This window comes from Ambystoma mexicanum, chromosome 12 (genome assembly GCF_040938575.1).
Source record: "Ambystoma mexicanum isolate Mex_15411 chromosome 12, UKY_AmexF1_1, whole genome shotgun sequence".
Classification (NCBI taxonomy): Eukaryota; Metazoa; Chordata; class Amphibia; order Caudata; family Ambystomatidae; genus Ambystoma; species Ambystoma mexicanum.
Window position 1 is genome coordinate 279,509,175 of NC_090936.1, and position 13,337 is coordinate 279,522,511.

Here is a 13,337-nt window from a genome sequence, read left to right on the forward strand (position 1 = left end):
GGCCATCCTATACTGAGCACGATCTGGAGTGTATGGCGTGTGAATCGGGAGATGCGCGGGATCACCACCTGGCCATCCCCTCTCAGCCATATATGGTCTCCTAGCATGAACGATCGCATACCAGAGGTTGGCAGATACCAATCCTGGTACGAGGCTGGCTTAGAGAGAGTGGGCCAGCTCCAGAGGAAGGACTCCTATATCTCCCTCCCGGAACTGACAGAAGCATTGGGCATAGGTACACTATCCACATTCCAATACATCCAACTGAAAGGGGTCCTGACGAAGGCTGAATGGAAGGACAAACTGAACAGAGAATTGACCCCATTCGAGAAAATATTGGACTCTAGAGTGGAGAGGAAAGGTCTCATATCAATAATGTACCAGGAACTAATAGCAGCGGGAGACGGCTCCACGGATCCTCTGAAGGCTAGGTGGGAAAAGGACTTTGGGGAAGAAATAGACCTTGAGCAATGAACCTAATGTGCAGGGCTGGCTCTAGAACATCGCTATCGTGTGCATAGGTGGCAATACAACCCCCTCAGACTATCCAAAATGTCTCAGTCAATGAGTCCGACATGCTGGAGGAAATGTGGGCAAACGGCTAATTACTGGCATATGTGGTGGGGTTGCCCGAGCATCAAAGTTTTCTGGAACGAAGTACTGGGGTGGATCAAGGAAATTGATGGTATTCAGAGAGATGCTGACCCCTACCTGATGCTTTTTGCCTTGGAACGAGATGCGGACGAGTGGAACAGAGTGACAGGCCTGACCCCCTACCTACTCCTGGCCGCCAGGGACCTCCTGGCGATCAAATGGAAATCCGGTACAGTCCCTAGGAAGAGTGAATGGATTGCCCTAGCCACTAACATCTACCTGATGGAAACCATAACGGCCGCTCTGCATAGCAGGGCAGCCCAATGTGAAACCCTATGGATGGACTTTAAAAGTCGACACTTAACGCCAGATAATGAGTCCCTGTCAGATGAACCTGAGGAGACCTAATGGAACTCCAATGCCCAGGTAGCAGTGACTGGGAAAAAAGAAAAAAAAAAGGGGGGGAAATCTCTTGATACAAGCAAAGACTGTGGGGTCAGACACTGGAGTCGGAAACATTGCCCTATCAACGTCTTGACGCTCTAATTGCGAAAAACGAACTGGTGCCAAGTTAAGTGAGGGGGTTAGGGGGGAAAGGGGAGTTGTTGTTTTTTCTTTTTTCTTTTTGAGTATTAGGAAATGCACCTTCATTGAGAACTGAGATAACTGTATGACACTGTGAGCTGACATTAAGCCTTTTCTTTTTTGTTTTACCTAATTCTGTCAACCGGTGCATTATTTCGTATGTATCTTGATGTTTCTTCATTGTTCCTTTTTGTTTATTTTCTTTGTTGTATATGATAAAACCCAATAAAAGCAAATTTAAAAAAAAAAGAGATGAACCAAGGCTGGAGCAAGAGTCAATGTTGTCCTTTAAGGTTTTGGAGGGGCAGGGGTCCACCTGCTTGGATGAGGTCTTCATAGACCTTACTTGTCTGGTGACCACATCAGGTGTGATGGGAGTGAGAAAAAAGAGAAGTGGTGGAGGAGTCAAGGGAGACTTCAGAGGTGTTGGTGTGGGAGTGAGAGAGGAGAGGATGTCTTGGGCTTTTGCAGTGAAGTGTGCAGCCACGGCCGAGCAAAGGTCCTGGGTGGGTGTGACGGAAGAGAAGGCTGCTGCAGGATTGGCCACTTCCTTACAGACTTGGCCGTGTTGTTTGATGCAGCGGAGATGCAGATTTGAATAAAGACTCTTTTTTTTTTATTGGTGTGGCTGCAGGGTCGATATTGCTTTTGAAGGAGGCGGCAGGCCAGTTTGTTTGAGGGTCCGCCTGACAAATTCCATTTCCGCTCAGCTGCCCTACACTTGAGTTTAAGGGCAGCCAGATCAGAGTCGTACCAAGAGTGCACTTTTGGAAAGCTTCAGTAGGACCCTCATGACTGGGGCAAGAGTATCATGGGTGTCAGAGATGGAGAGATTGAACTTAGCAAGGGCTGTGTCAGGGTGGGAGTCATCCACAGGAGTAGTAGGCGGAGAGTAGGTGGAGGCAAAGGCAGCTGCTGTCACTCTTTTCATGGGTCTGGTAACTTTGAAAGCGAGTGGCAGCGCTGGGTGTGCCAAGGCGAGGAGAGCTTCAAATGTTGAAGAGAGTGGTGCATCCAAGAGAGAGAGGTAGTGAGAGGGATGTCGGTAGAGAAGAGAGCATCCAAAGTGTGGCCCGCTGTGTACATGGAGTCAGAAGGTAAGTTGGAGAGGGAGAGAGAATGGGGGAAGCAATATAGAAAGGAATATAGAAGCACAGAGGAAGGTGTGAGACTGCATGGTAATAGAACGGAAAGTGATCTATCACCCAATCATGGTTACTGTGTTGGGAACTCTACTGGATCTGACCACACCCATGCATCTGGCCCGGTACGGATTATCCGGGGGGGGGGGGGTGGAGCGAGGTGCATAATAAAATGGAAGGCATTGGACCTGGGGGCGAACTTTCCCGACATCTATGCTAACATTCTACCAAAGTTCGACATTTTTCTTGGTTAATCAAGAGGATAGCAAAGAGATGGTGTCCCTCCATGAAGAGCTTACTAAGGTGGTGGGTGATTGTTTTAGTTGGCCTTGTTACCAGGTCAAAGTCCAGGCGACTTGCAAAACCCCCTGATATGACAGGGCATGTCGCCAGGCTAAAGGTACATTAATCAAACAAGCCAAGGCAATCCGGGAAGAGGGATCTGTTGCTTCATCAACTGCTAGAAAAAGGTACCAAGCATTAACAAAGCTCAAGAAATTGGAATATTCAGCGAGTCACTGGGAGGCATTGCTCGTAGCATCCAAATGCAGGACTCTAAACGCTTCTGGGAAACTCTGGGACCAGGGAACCATCAAGGTCAAAATCGCATTCAAGACGCATCTCTGAAGCAATGTGGATCACGCATTTTGAGAACCTGTATAGGGAAACGAGATCACCTTTCATAAGGGAGTGGAACGAACGCAAAGGAATGGTCCCTCGAGTGTAGCGGCCCACTTGTTCATTTATCTGGAAGAGGTTCAGGGTGCTCTACAGTCTCAAAAAATCAGCAAGGCCCCAGGGCTGGACATGTTTCCTGTAGAGTGGCACTGTCATGAGGTGGAGATATGGGCGCATTACTTTGTCAAGTTTTTCATTGCAGTGCTGGAAGAAAACAAGGTACCAGCCTCATGGACCCATGCCTTGCTGGTGCCCATATTGAAGAAGGGGAATAGAGTGTCATTTGCCAACTACAGACCCATCTACCTTTTTGATGCGGGTCGCTAAGTGTTTGCAAGGGCGGTCCTGGTCCATCTAGTGGGCAATTAATCATTTGCAGGCCGGGTGCCAGCAAAACATCAGCACCATCGTTGAATGTTTAAGAGAAATATGTGATCCTAAGGACCATGAATGTCTATGCTACTTTTGTTGATTTATGGAGAGCTTTTGATAGTGTTCCTACAGTAAAATTAAGGAAGGTATGAGTGACCTGGGCATACCACCGCCCATCTTGAGAGCCATCAAAATATTGTATACAGGAAATTGAGCTGTAATAAGGCATACTTTAGACGGCCGTACAGTCCCAGGGTGAATGTTAGAATAGGAGTCGGAATGTGTTTTAGCCCCTAGTCTATTGGGCCTATTTATTAATGGAGTCATCAATTAATTATGTAGGCCAACTGATGCACCTACCCTGGCAGCTGAGTCCGTTCCAATTCTGTTATTTTCCGACGATGCTGTCCTGCTCTCCCTGACGCCCACAGGTATATGCACCCAGCTGAAGATCTTTGAAAAATCCTGCGAGGGCAATGGGCAAGCCATCAATACTCAGAAAACGAAATCCCTGGTATTCAGGAGGAATAGATCTAAGAAGAAACTCGAACCAGAGCTGAAACTGAGTGATGGTCCTGTACAACAAGTATGTTGGTACGATTAATTGGAGGTCACGGTAAAAGATGACTGTACCTGGGGGAACCAAATAGAATGTGACACACTCATATTAGCTAGATACAGCACCGCAATATCTAGATTTGCCATGGAGCATGGGGATGGCGCAGTGAGTATCACCCTGGATACTTATAAAGGTCATTTTAGGCAAAAGAGCTGTGGGGTTGAACAAACATGGGAAATTCCAGATTGTAGATCAGGCATTTTTTAAATCCACCTTGGGGCTACCTGTAAATGCGCCAAATCTGCCAACTCTCATGGAAACTAATTTGCACAATATTGGTTTCATATGTAGAGCGAAGCCGGTATATTTGTGTGCCTGGGTGTGGGCTAATCCCAATCTTGGCAAATACAGGGAGGTAATAAGGGACCTGTTGTCCCAAGAAGGAGGTCGAAATCTCCCATGGTGTGTGGCAATAAAAGGGGAACTCTCAGCAATGGGGTTTAGCAATGGGGTGGAGTAACTTCTGGTCTAACCCTGAAACAATCCCGGTGAACTTTAAAGTAAAAATAAGAGCAACATATTCGGTGAGATGGGAAACATCAGTTAAAATAGCAGTCTAGTAGTTTAACTAGATATTGGATGCTAAAGTAGTCCTACGGGATTGAGCTGTATTTGGATGCAATTCAACCTAAGAAAATGAGAGCACTGTACACAATCGCGATTTGGGATTCTCCCTCTCTCAAGCCTGTGAAACAAGTGCAATGAGAGTACTTTGCCAGATTGCCCACATTTCTCAAATATAGTGGAAAGTGTGGCCCATTGTGTTCTATTATTCTCCGGGTATCTTGACATAAGGAGGAAGTACTCGATACCTCTGTTTAACCAGCGCAGTATTAGAAATGTAAAAGATGCTCTGCGCCTGTGCTTGGCTGACAAGTACCCGCTGGCAACACATTGCTTAAGGAATGATGTGCTGCAGGTATGGAGAAGTTTGAAGGCATTACGCTCTAGATTAACTGTACGCACAAATCCCTATTGGCCCAGCATATTGTGCGTTTACTTGTTTGTCGTAAATGTATTAATGTAATAATGCCGAGGCCACATTGCGATGGTGGAATGTGTGCCGATAGTTAAACACTGATTTCCAATGTGTGTTTTTTAAAAAAAAATACCATTTGTGCTTTTAGAATGCATTTCAGGGAGTTAGCATATGTATTTTGGGTTTTTAAGCAAAATCTATTGTATTTTATTCATCCTGCTTTTATGCGTTTTACTTAGACCAATTGTTACGTTTCAAAGATGTGTTAATCAACTTGCTGTGTGTTACTGGTATGGCCTATTTTGGCCGAAATAAAACCAATCAAATATTAAATATTAGAGGTTTGGGGGGAAGCCAACACGCCAAGCAGGGTGAGCTGCAGGAAATCCAAGTTCAATCTGAAAGCATCAGAGACTAAATTGAATGAATAATGAGAAGAGAAACCTGGGAATACAGAGATGTTAGTAGATAACTGTGCATTACGTTTCGTTGTAGGAGAATAAAGATTACACCTGCCTTGGCGCAGGGAGTCTTAATTCTTTTAAAGACATGGAGGCGAGCATTATGCTTTCTCTTTATTTTTACTCTTCAGCAGATTCAAATCTTTATATCACTTTCAGTAAAAACATATTTTTGGGGGGGAATCGAAAAACATAACCATACTACATTTCCCATGAATCCCAGTGTCTCTGGTGGTCCTTATGCCCCTACTGAGACCGATGAGTTGCTTCATGTCTAGATCACTTCCTCTTCTTTTGATGCTTTCGAACTGACATCTTGGGTTTACTCACAAACTTGTCCATGGAACTTGAAAGGGTATCAAGAGTCTCTTTATATGGCCCATTCGTGTGCGACGTCCTCTCATGGGCAACATTGGCAACTTGGACTTTAATCTGCGATCACCGTGCTCTGTTCCCTTCAGGTCCTCCCCTGTCAGAGAAGACATGTGTTAGGGAGGGAAAACAATGACACAATGTGATAATAGCAACGTTTTACATTACTTATCATTACAACTTATTTTGATTGAGTCGATGAGCGGGATAAGGCTCGCCTCTATGTCTATAATAGAATTAAGACTGCCTGCGCCCAGGCACGGCTAATCTCTGTTCTATGTCAAGACCGGAGGCGACAATTATGGTTGTTCAGAGCTATGAACTATTGCCCCTGCAGCACTTGCTACATGCTTAAAGTAGAAGGTCCTGAATGTGGTGTCGCTGGACCAGTCTGCTGCTCTTAATATGTTTTGAAGTCTGGCACCTGCTTTGGAAGCCATGGCTTCCCTCACTTGCGTGCGCCTCAAATCTAGATACATTTCACCTGCTAGAGCCATGATCTCTCGCACCTAGTGCACCATGATCACCGCTGCTACTGCTCTAAAAGGTTTTCTGTGCATAATGAGTAGCTGTGTCACATCTGCTGGCCTTTTCTCCGCTGTTCTTAGTTCGTATTCTTTGATACATTCCGCCACGCACAGTTTGGGTTGTTCTCGGAAGTAGGGGTATGAGATAATAGATGTGACATTTGGTCCTTTTTGCTATGGAGAAGGTCACTTTGTATGGGCAGAAGGATTTCTGCTCTTTCACGTCTGAAACTCTTTTAAATGATACTAAACACAGCACCATAGCTAGTTTTACGGATAACTGCTGGGTCTCTATTACAAGGCCAGCCTAGGAATAGGCGTAGGACTACTGATAATTCCATAATTGGGCATATTTCGGGAGGGGATGTACTAGCTTTAACCCCTCAGATGAACCTCACTATTGTGGGGTGCTCTCCTTTAGGCGCTCCTTCTAATGGATCGAGCCCTGCGGAGGTGGCTGATGTGTAAACTATCGCATGGAAAGCTTTTCCTTCTCTGGACAAAGTCGCTAGAAAATGGAGCACTTGTACTAGAGGGGCAGAAACAAGATGAGGGTTGTGCTGGTCGCACCATATGCTCCATCTCCCCGAAGATGCCTTGTAACTCTTTAGCGTAGAGGGAGCCCAGGATCGTTTGAGCTTTGCAGTCGACCCCGAAATTCCCGGCAAGGCCCATCTGCTCCTGATATCCTGCACGCAATGAGCGGTAGTTGGTCGTTCCTCGTCGGAGAATAGTTGTTCCCCGACGGATCCTGCAGGAGATCCTCTCTGGGAGAGGGTACTCTTGGGAAATCCGTAGGAAGTTCCATCAGAACTAGAAACCACGCTTGCGATATCCAGTTCAGGGCTATCACTTCCGCTCCTTCCCTCCTGATTTTTGCTAGTACCCTGGCTAGCATCATGAAGGGGGAAAGGCATAGTGCATCATGCCCGCCCATGTTTGCAGGAATGCGTCTGCTCCTTGGGCTTCCGTGTCCAACCTCCAGCTGATGGATAATTGTTTGTTTAATCTTGAAGCAAATAGGTTGAGTTCCCCAGAGGGATGTTATTTGTGTGAACACTTTCCTGTGCAACTTCCAGTCACTGGAGTCGTGCCAATAGCGAGAATTCCAATCTGCTATTATGTTCTGGGTGCCCGGCAGGTACTCCGCTGTGAAAGAGATTTTGTTTTCGAGGCAATAGTGCCAGAAGTCTTTACTTCGCTCTACTAGCATGCACAATCTCGTCCCTCCTAAGTGATTAATATAAAGAACTGCAGACATGTTGTCCATTCTGATCAGGATGCAATACTCCACCTTGTCTTTGGTGAATGATTTCACAATGAACGAGCCTGCAAGTAGTTCCAGGCAATTGATGTGAAGGTCTACCTCCTCCGGGGACCATCTTCCCCTGTCTCCAGATGGCCGCACCTTGCTCTCCAGCCTACTCTGCTGGCGTCTTATTCTGTGATCGGCTCCGGGGTGTCCCTAAAGATGGCACGTCCGTTCCAGGCTTCCATCTTGTCGAGCCGCCAATGTCGCTCTGATTTTGCCTCTGAGTCTAGCAGAACTTGTTCGTGATACCCTAGGCCTCCTTGAAGGGGACAGATTTTTTGTCTCTGAAGAGCTCTGTAGTGTAGGGGTCCTGGAAAGATGGCTTGAATGGAGGCTGCTAGGATGCCGAAGATCCTCGAATATTATTCTTGGTCAGTGTCGTCTTGAGCTCTTTATCGCTTTATCTTGTGATTCGGAAGCGCCACCATTCCTTTCATGGTGTTTACAATGAACCTCAGGAATTCTAGACGTTGTTTGGGAGTGAGCTCCAATTTCTCCGATTTCTCTGTTTATCAGGAATCTTAACGAATAGAGGAGTTCGGAGGCCCATTGGGTCTGTCTGCAGAGTACTGGTTTGCCTTCTGCTAGTATTTGGTTGTTGTCTAAGTAGATCGTTCGGATGCCCCCCTCTCCCTCATGGTCGCTGCTATCAGCCCACGGCGTTGAGGCCAGTCCGAACGGGAGGCATCTGAACTGCCATGTCTGACCGTTTCACATGAAGCTTAAGTATCTTTGGTGTTCTCTGGCTTTTGGGATTGTTAGGTAGGCACCCTTCAGGTCTAGTCTCATTAACCAATCTCCCTTGTGGAGGATGTCTCCGAGAAGGTATACTCCTTCCATCTTGAAGTGTCTGTATATTACCCAGCTGTTTAGCTCCTTCAAGTTTATTACTGGGCAAACCTTTTCTTTTCTGTGAACTAGGAACATGTTGCTTATAAAGACATGTCCTGTGGTGCTGCATTCGATCGCCCCCTTGCTTTCTAACTGCTTTAGCTCCTTGTCTAGCAAGTCGCTCTCCTGGTGCGCTCTCTTTGTGCGCTATAGCAAAATGTTTTGGCTTTGTCTGTTGCACCGGTAGCGCGCCGACCTCTAGGTGGAAACCGTCACAGTTTGTAACAGCCACGCATCGCTTGAGAGCATTTGCCAATTTTCTAAGAATAAGTGTCCTGCCTCCAACAGGGGATTTGGGCGTAACATTTCTTTTGGTGTGTTTGGGTGGCAGTAGTAACCTCGTCCCCTGCATCCTATGTAGCCGCTAATGCATGCTGGGAAGAAGCCGTCTTGTTGCCGGGTTCCCAGTAGTGTGCTCTGAGTTTTTGAGGTCTCCTTTGTGACTAGAAGCGACCGTACACACGACCTCTGGTGCGGCCAATCCTGGCAAAAACTCTTGTGGGGAAAATATTCTTGATGGATGCCTGTGCTTTCTTGAGCGCTGTGTAGGTACCCACACATCGCCCCATCTCTTCCACAATGGATTCACCAAAAAGCAGGCTCTGTGCGCCTTCTCCTGCCTCGTAGGAAGCTAGGTCTCCCAGTTTTGAGTCCACTTTTAGTAGAAGGTTTCTTCTCCTCTCAGAGCATAGGGCACAATTTGCATTCAATAGTAGGCACTCCGCTCTTCGTGGCAAATTGGCTAGGACCTCCGGATCCACCAGTACTCCAGTGTACTTAGCTCTCTCTTCTAAGTCCATGATTTTAGCTACGGGTCCAGCCAAGTCTAGAACTTTCTTCTGGCAACCTCTCCAGGTCCGGTCCATGCCTTTTCTCAGATCTCTGGCTTCTTTAGAGATGAATGTGTTCATCTTTGGGTCTAATGCTGGTGGCTATGCTACTTTGCCTGCCATCACTCTGGGTGATGGGCGCCAGCTGTTTGATCTTGGGTGTACTATTGACTTGGGGTCAAACATGTTTGTGAATTCTTCTTTAGAGTCCTCTAAATGCTTCTCTTTGTGCTTCTTTTTTCCTCCTTTGGACTTTTGGGCAGCTTTAGAGTCTGAAACTCTGGATTTGGATGAGGAGTCATCATCCCATGTGTTTCTCACCCCTGGAGAAGGGGATAGGAGGGGGTGGCACGGTCGATTTTAATAGAAAAGCGTCTTTCAGCCTTTGAAACGCATCGGCAGCCTCAGGAGGTCTTCTCTTATCCTTCTTGGTAAGACCCTGGGGAGTCTTTGAGGCTTTACGTTTGCGGGTCTGATCTCTTCCCTTACATGCTGCTCTGCTAGTGGGTAGCTCAGAGGACGTGCTGGCAGTGTCTTTAGAGCCTGTCTTCTTAAGACCACCCTCCATGAGGTATTCCAGGGCGTCCAGTCTATCTTGGAGGTGGCATACCCCTTGTGCCAATGCATCAGTTAGAGAATCTCCTAACACTCGCTGGGAGAGATCTGAATCTTCTTCAGAAAATGCTTGTTCCTGGCTTCCAACACTCCCCTCCTCTGATTCCATCTTACTCGTGTGCCTGAACGATGCAGGCTGAATGGCACGTCCTCCTGGAGGGGGGGGGCGGCTTATTGGAGTGTGAGGCTCTGGTGATGAGCTCTCTCCATATTTAAGTCCTTAATGTGGCTCTGAAGCTCTATGTGGACTTAATGTATTGCCCAGTATTTGGGGTCTTGGAAAACCTGTTGAGGTTGTACACTTCTTACTATTTGCAGCTTGACTGTTCAATTCTTTTCATCTCTTTGATCCACAGGAGGTTATAAAAGTAGTAGAACATCTCAAGTCGGCGGCCCCTATGGATGAGATTCCTCTTTCTCAGTTTAAGGGGTTGGTAAGAGATGGGGGTGGTTTTTGCTGAAGCTCTTAACTCGTCTCTCCTCCATGGCTTCATTCCTGCTCCTCTAAAGCATGCGCTAGTTGTTCCTTTATTAAAAAAGCCAAGTCTGGATTTAGATGTATTGTCTAATTATTGGGCGATATCCCTGCTTCCCTTCCTTATGGCAGTCATCTGCGGGGTCCCCCAGGGTTCAGCATTGTCCCCTCTTCTTTTTAACGTTTACGTTCAACTCTTGGCTTATCATATCTGTTCTTTTGTTTTCCGGGTTTTCTGTTTTTCGGCTTGATTGAACATGCAGCCACTGCTGTCTGCTTGAAGATCTGTCTTGAGGCTGTGAACAGCTGGATGAGCCTTAATTGGCTCAAACGTAACTGGGAGAAAACTGAGGCTAGTTTTGCCCACCCCCATCTGTTTCATCAAGCTGGACGTTAAACCATTGGAGTTTGGTCCTCTACCTAAGCCAGTTAGGACCTTCCCACCACTGTCTATGGAAGCCCAAGTTGGTGCCATCTGTAGTGCTAGTTCTTTTCAAATTGTAAAAACTGGGGGAAATCATGCCCTATATTCCTGATGAATACCGCGCACAGGTGGTTTCAGCCCTGCTAAATGGATGTCTCCACTATTGTAATGGCACATTGTTGGCACAGCCAGCTTATATACTCAATCGGTTGCTGGTACTTCAGAACGCAGCGGACCGTTTAATGATAGACCTCCCGAATGGTAGGCCAGGCTTTTCGCCCCGACGGCAACTGCATTGGCTGCCGGTTGTGGCCTGTGTACAATTCAAGTGCCTGGGTCTTATCCATCGGGCTCTGCAGGGTAGAGGTTGCAGAGCTCTGCAGGACAAATTAACACCCCATTGCCCAAGCAGGATCCTGTGGTCGGCTTTTGGTAGTTCCTTGCTACCGATTTAGAACGTTGCGCAAGGTGCGTCTTTTCTATAGCTGGTCCTAAGATATGGAATTCTCTGCAACACTCTGCGCAAAATCCAGGATTTCTCGCAGTTTAAATCATACCTCAAAACGTACCTTTCTTAAAACCTAGTCAGTCTCCCTTTGATTCATCTTGGAGCGCCCTGATGCCTATGGTGAAGGTTCTTGCACTATACAAGTACCCGATTGATTGAGAAGCATAGACCGGGTAGGCCTGGAACGGGCAAGACCCTCCCAAAAACTGTAAATGCCCACTCGGCAGCGCTGTGTGGGCATTTACAGATGTTAATGTCACTGCAGTGGGCCCAACTACATTAGCTTTACCACTTGTTAGACAATCCTAGTTACACCTCTGTTTCACCCTTATTTTAATTAACATTTCCCCAGAAAAATCCAGCTACTGGCTTTCAAGGCAGGCCTGTCTTTTTACAAGTTAAGAAAATAAAACCAGTTTTTAGAACTGTAACATTTCATAGTACAATGTAGAAGGAAAAAGAAAAAGTTGTCAGCGATGACAGCTAGTGTGCAGGCAATCGCCACTGTTTAACTCTCAAAGACCAATTTACTACAGGGGATACAAGTTAAGCGTTAGGCTGTAAGGCAAAGGAGTGGAAGGGTACGGCATTGGGGGGTAAGAGAATTTAAGGGTTGTAGTAGAAAGGGTGTAGGCATAGGAGATTTAAGAAGTAACCTAGATAAAGAAACAGCTAAACACAACATTGCCAATGCAACGCTGCTGTGTCCTTAATGAATGCTTGCCTGCGTGACAGGGTGAATGGGGTCCTGAATGCGATGGTGCATGGTACCATGGGCATGTCAGAGTTGTGTGGTATGGGTGTAATTTGATCCTGTAGTGCTGTATGAATGGACTTTGCTGCTAGTGATATAACATTATTCTGATGATTTGTAGTCTGCAACTGCAGAATATGAGACTAAACCTATTACTTGATTTTCATTGCAACTCGCTCCATCTTTATCACTGCAGCGCACAGCATCATATGATCATCAAAAAATGCATATAAACTTGAGAAAAAAGGCTCAATAAAAATAACAGGGGAAAATGCTTCTTGAGGAAAAGTTAGAATGACCAGCCCCCTTCCACTCCCCACATTACCCAGGAGTTTTCCCATAAATTGTGATTTTGATAGGTCAGCGGAAACATTGTACAAATGAAAACGAGACTAAACTGTGTTTTCTTCATTTAATGCAGATTTCCAAAATCTTAGAAGAGTTTGAAGTTGAAGAACAACCGAGCACCATGTTAGAAAACCGCTTTCCTAACATTAAAGTGATACAGTCCGCAGTGAAACAGCTGGACAGTGCACAGCACGTAAGATTACAAAGTATACAGGTTGAACAAAGTGGGTGTTAAAATTCAGGTTAAAGTTTGGTTTTTCAAAGTGTTAATGATGGAGTTAGAAAGCTGATCAAAATGTAGTTTTCAAATTAAGAGAACTTCAATGGGACATGGCATGGTTTGATGTTTACCAATAGATTCGAAAGCAAGAGTTTGAGTGTTTGTCTACAATCCTATAACATGTTGTGTTATTATGGGCGTCTTCATCTTCTGTTTGCGCAGTAGGTTTGACTGATTATCAAATCTAAATTGTATGAACATGTAGAATTTGCTATACAACAAACCCCTTTGTTTAATTATGTTAATCATCTGAATTATGTAATGTTAGTTTAGAAAACTAACAGATTGCTTCATCATCCGTTCTGCATTAAACCTCTATGATTGATCGAAGGTCCCAAACCTCCTGTCCATATCCAGCTTTTTAAAGGTTCACTATGGCATTGTGCAAGGAGAGCAATGATCAGTTTATATTTGCATTAATTCGAGAAAGCAAATGGTGTTTCCACCAGAAACAGTGTACAGTAGGAATACACTTAATTTTCTGTAGGATTCCCGTAATTGAGTGCTATCTGGTTGTAATGTCTTAATTGAGAGAGGCCCATGTGAGGGACAAGAACAAATGAATGCATTG

The 13,337-nt window shown here is 45.8% G+C and overlaps 1 protein-coding gene across 2 annotated transcripts in view; it reads left to right on the forward strand.

The window, feature by feature from the left end:
• The window catches only part of PYROXD1 (pyridine nucleotide-disulphide oxidoreductase domain 1), a 379,583-nt gene that overhangs the window by 39,508 nt on the left and 326,738 nt on the right, over positions 1–13,337 (forward strand). For both annotated transcript variants that reach the window (XM_069628426.1, XM_069628427.1), the window contains exon 3: positions 12,560–12,679. In XM_069628426.1, the coding sequence (XP_069484527.1) occupies positions 12,560–12,679 (120 nt within the window). The remainder of the gene's footprint in view (positions 1–12,559; positions 12,680–13,337) is intronic.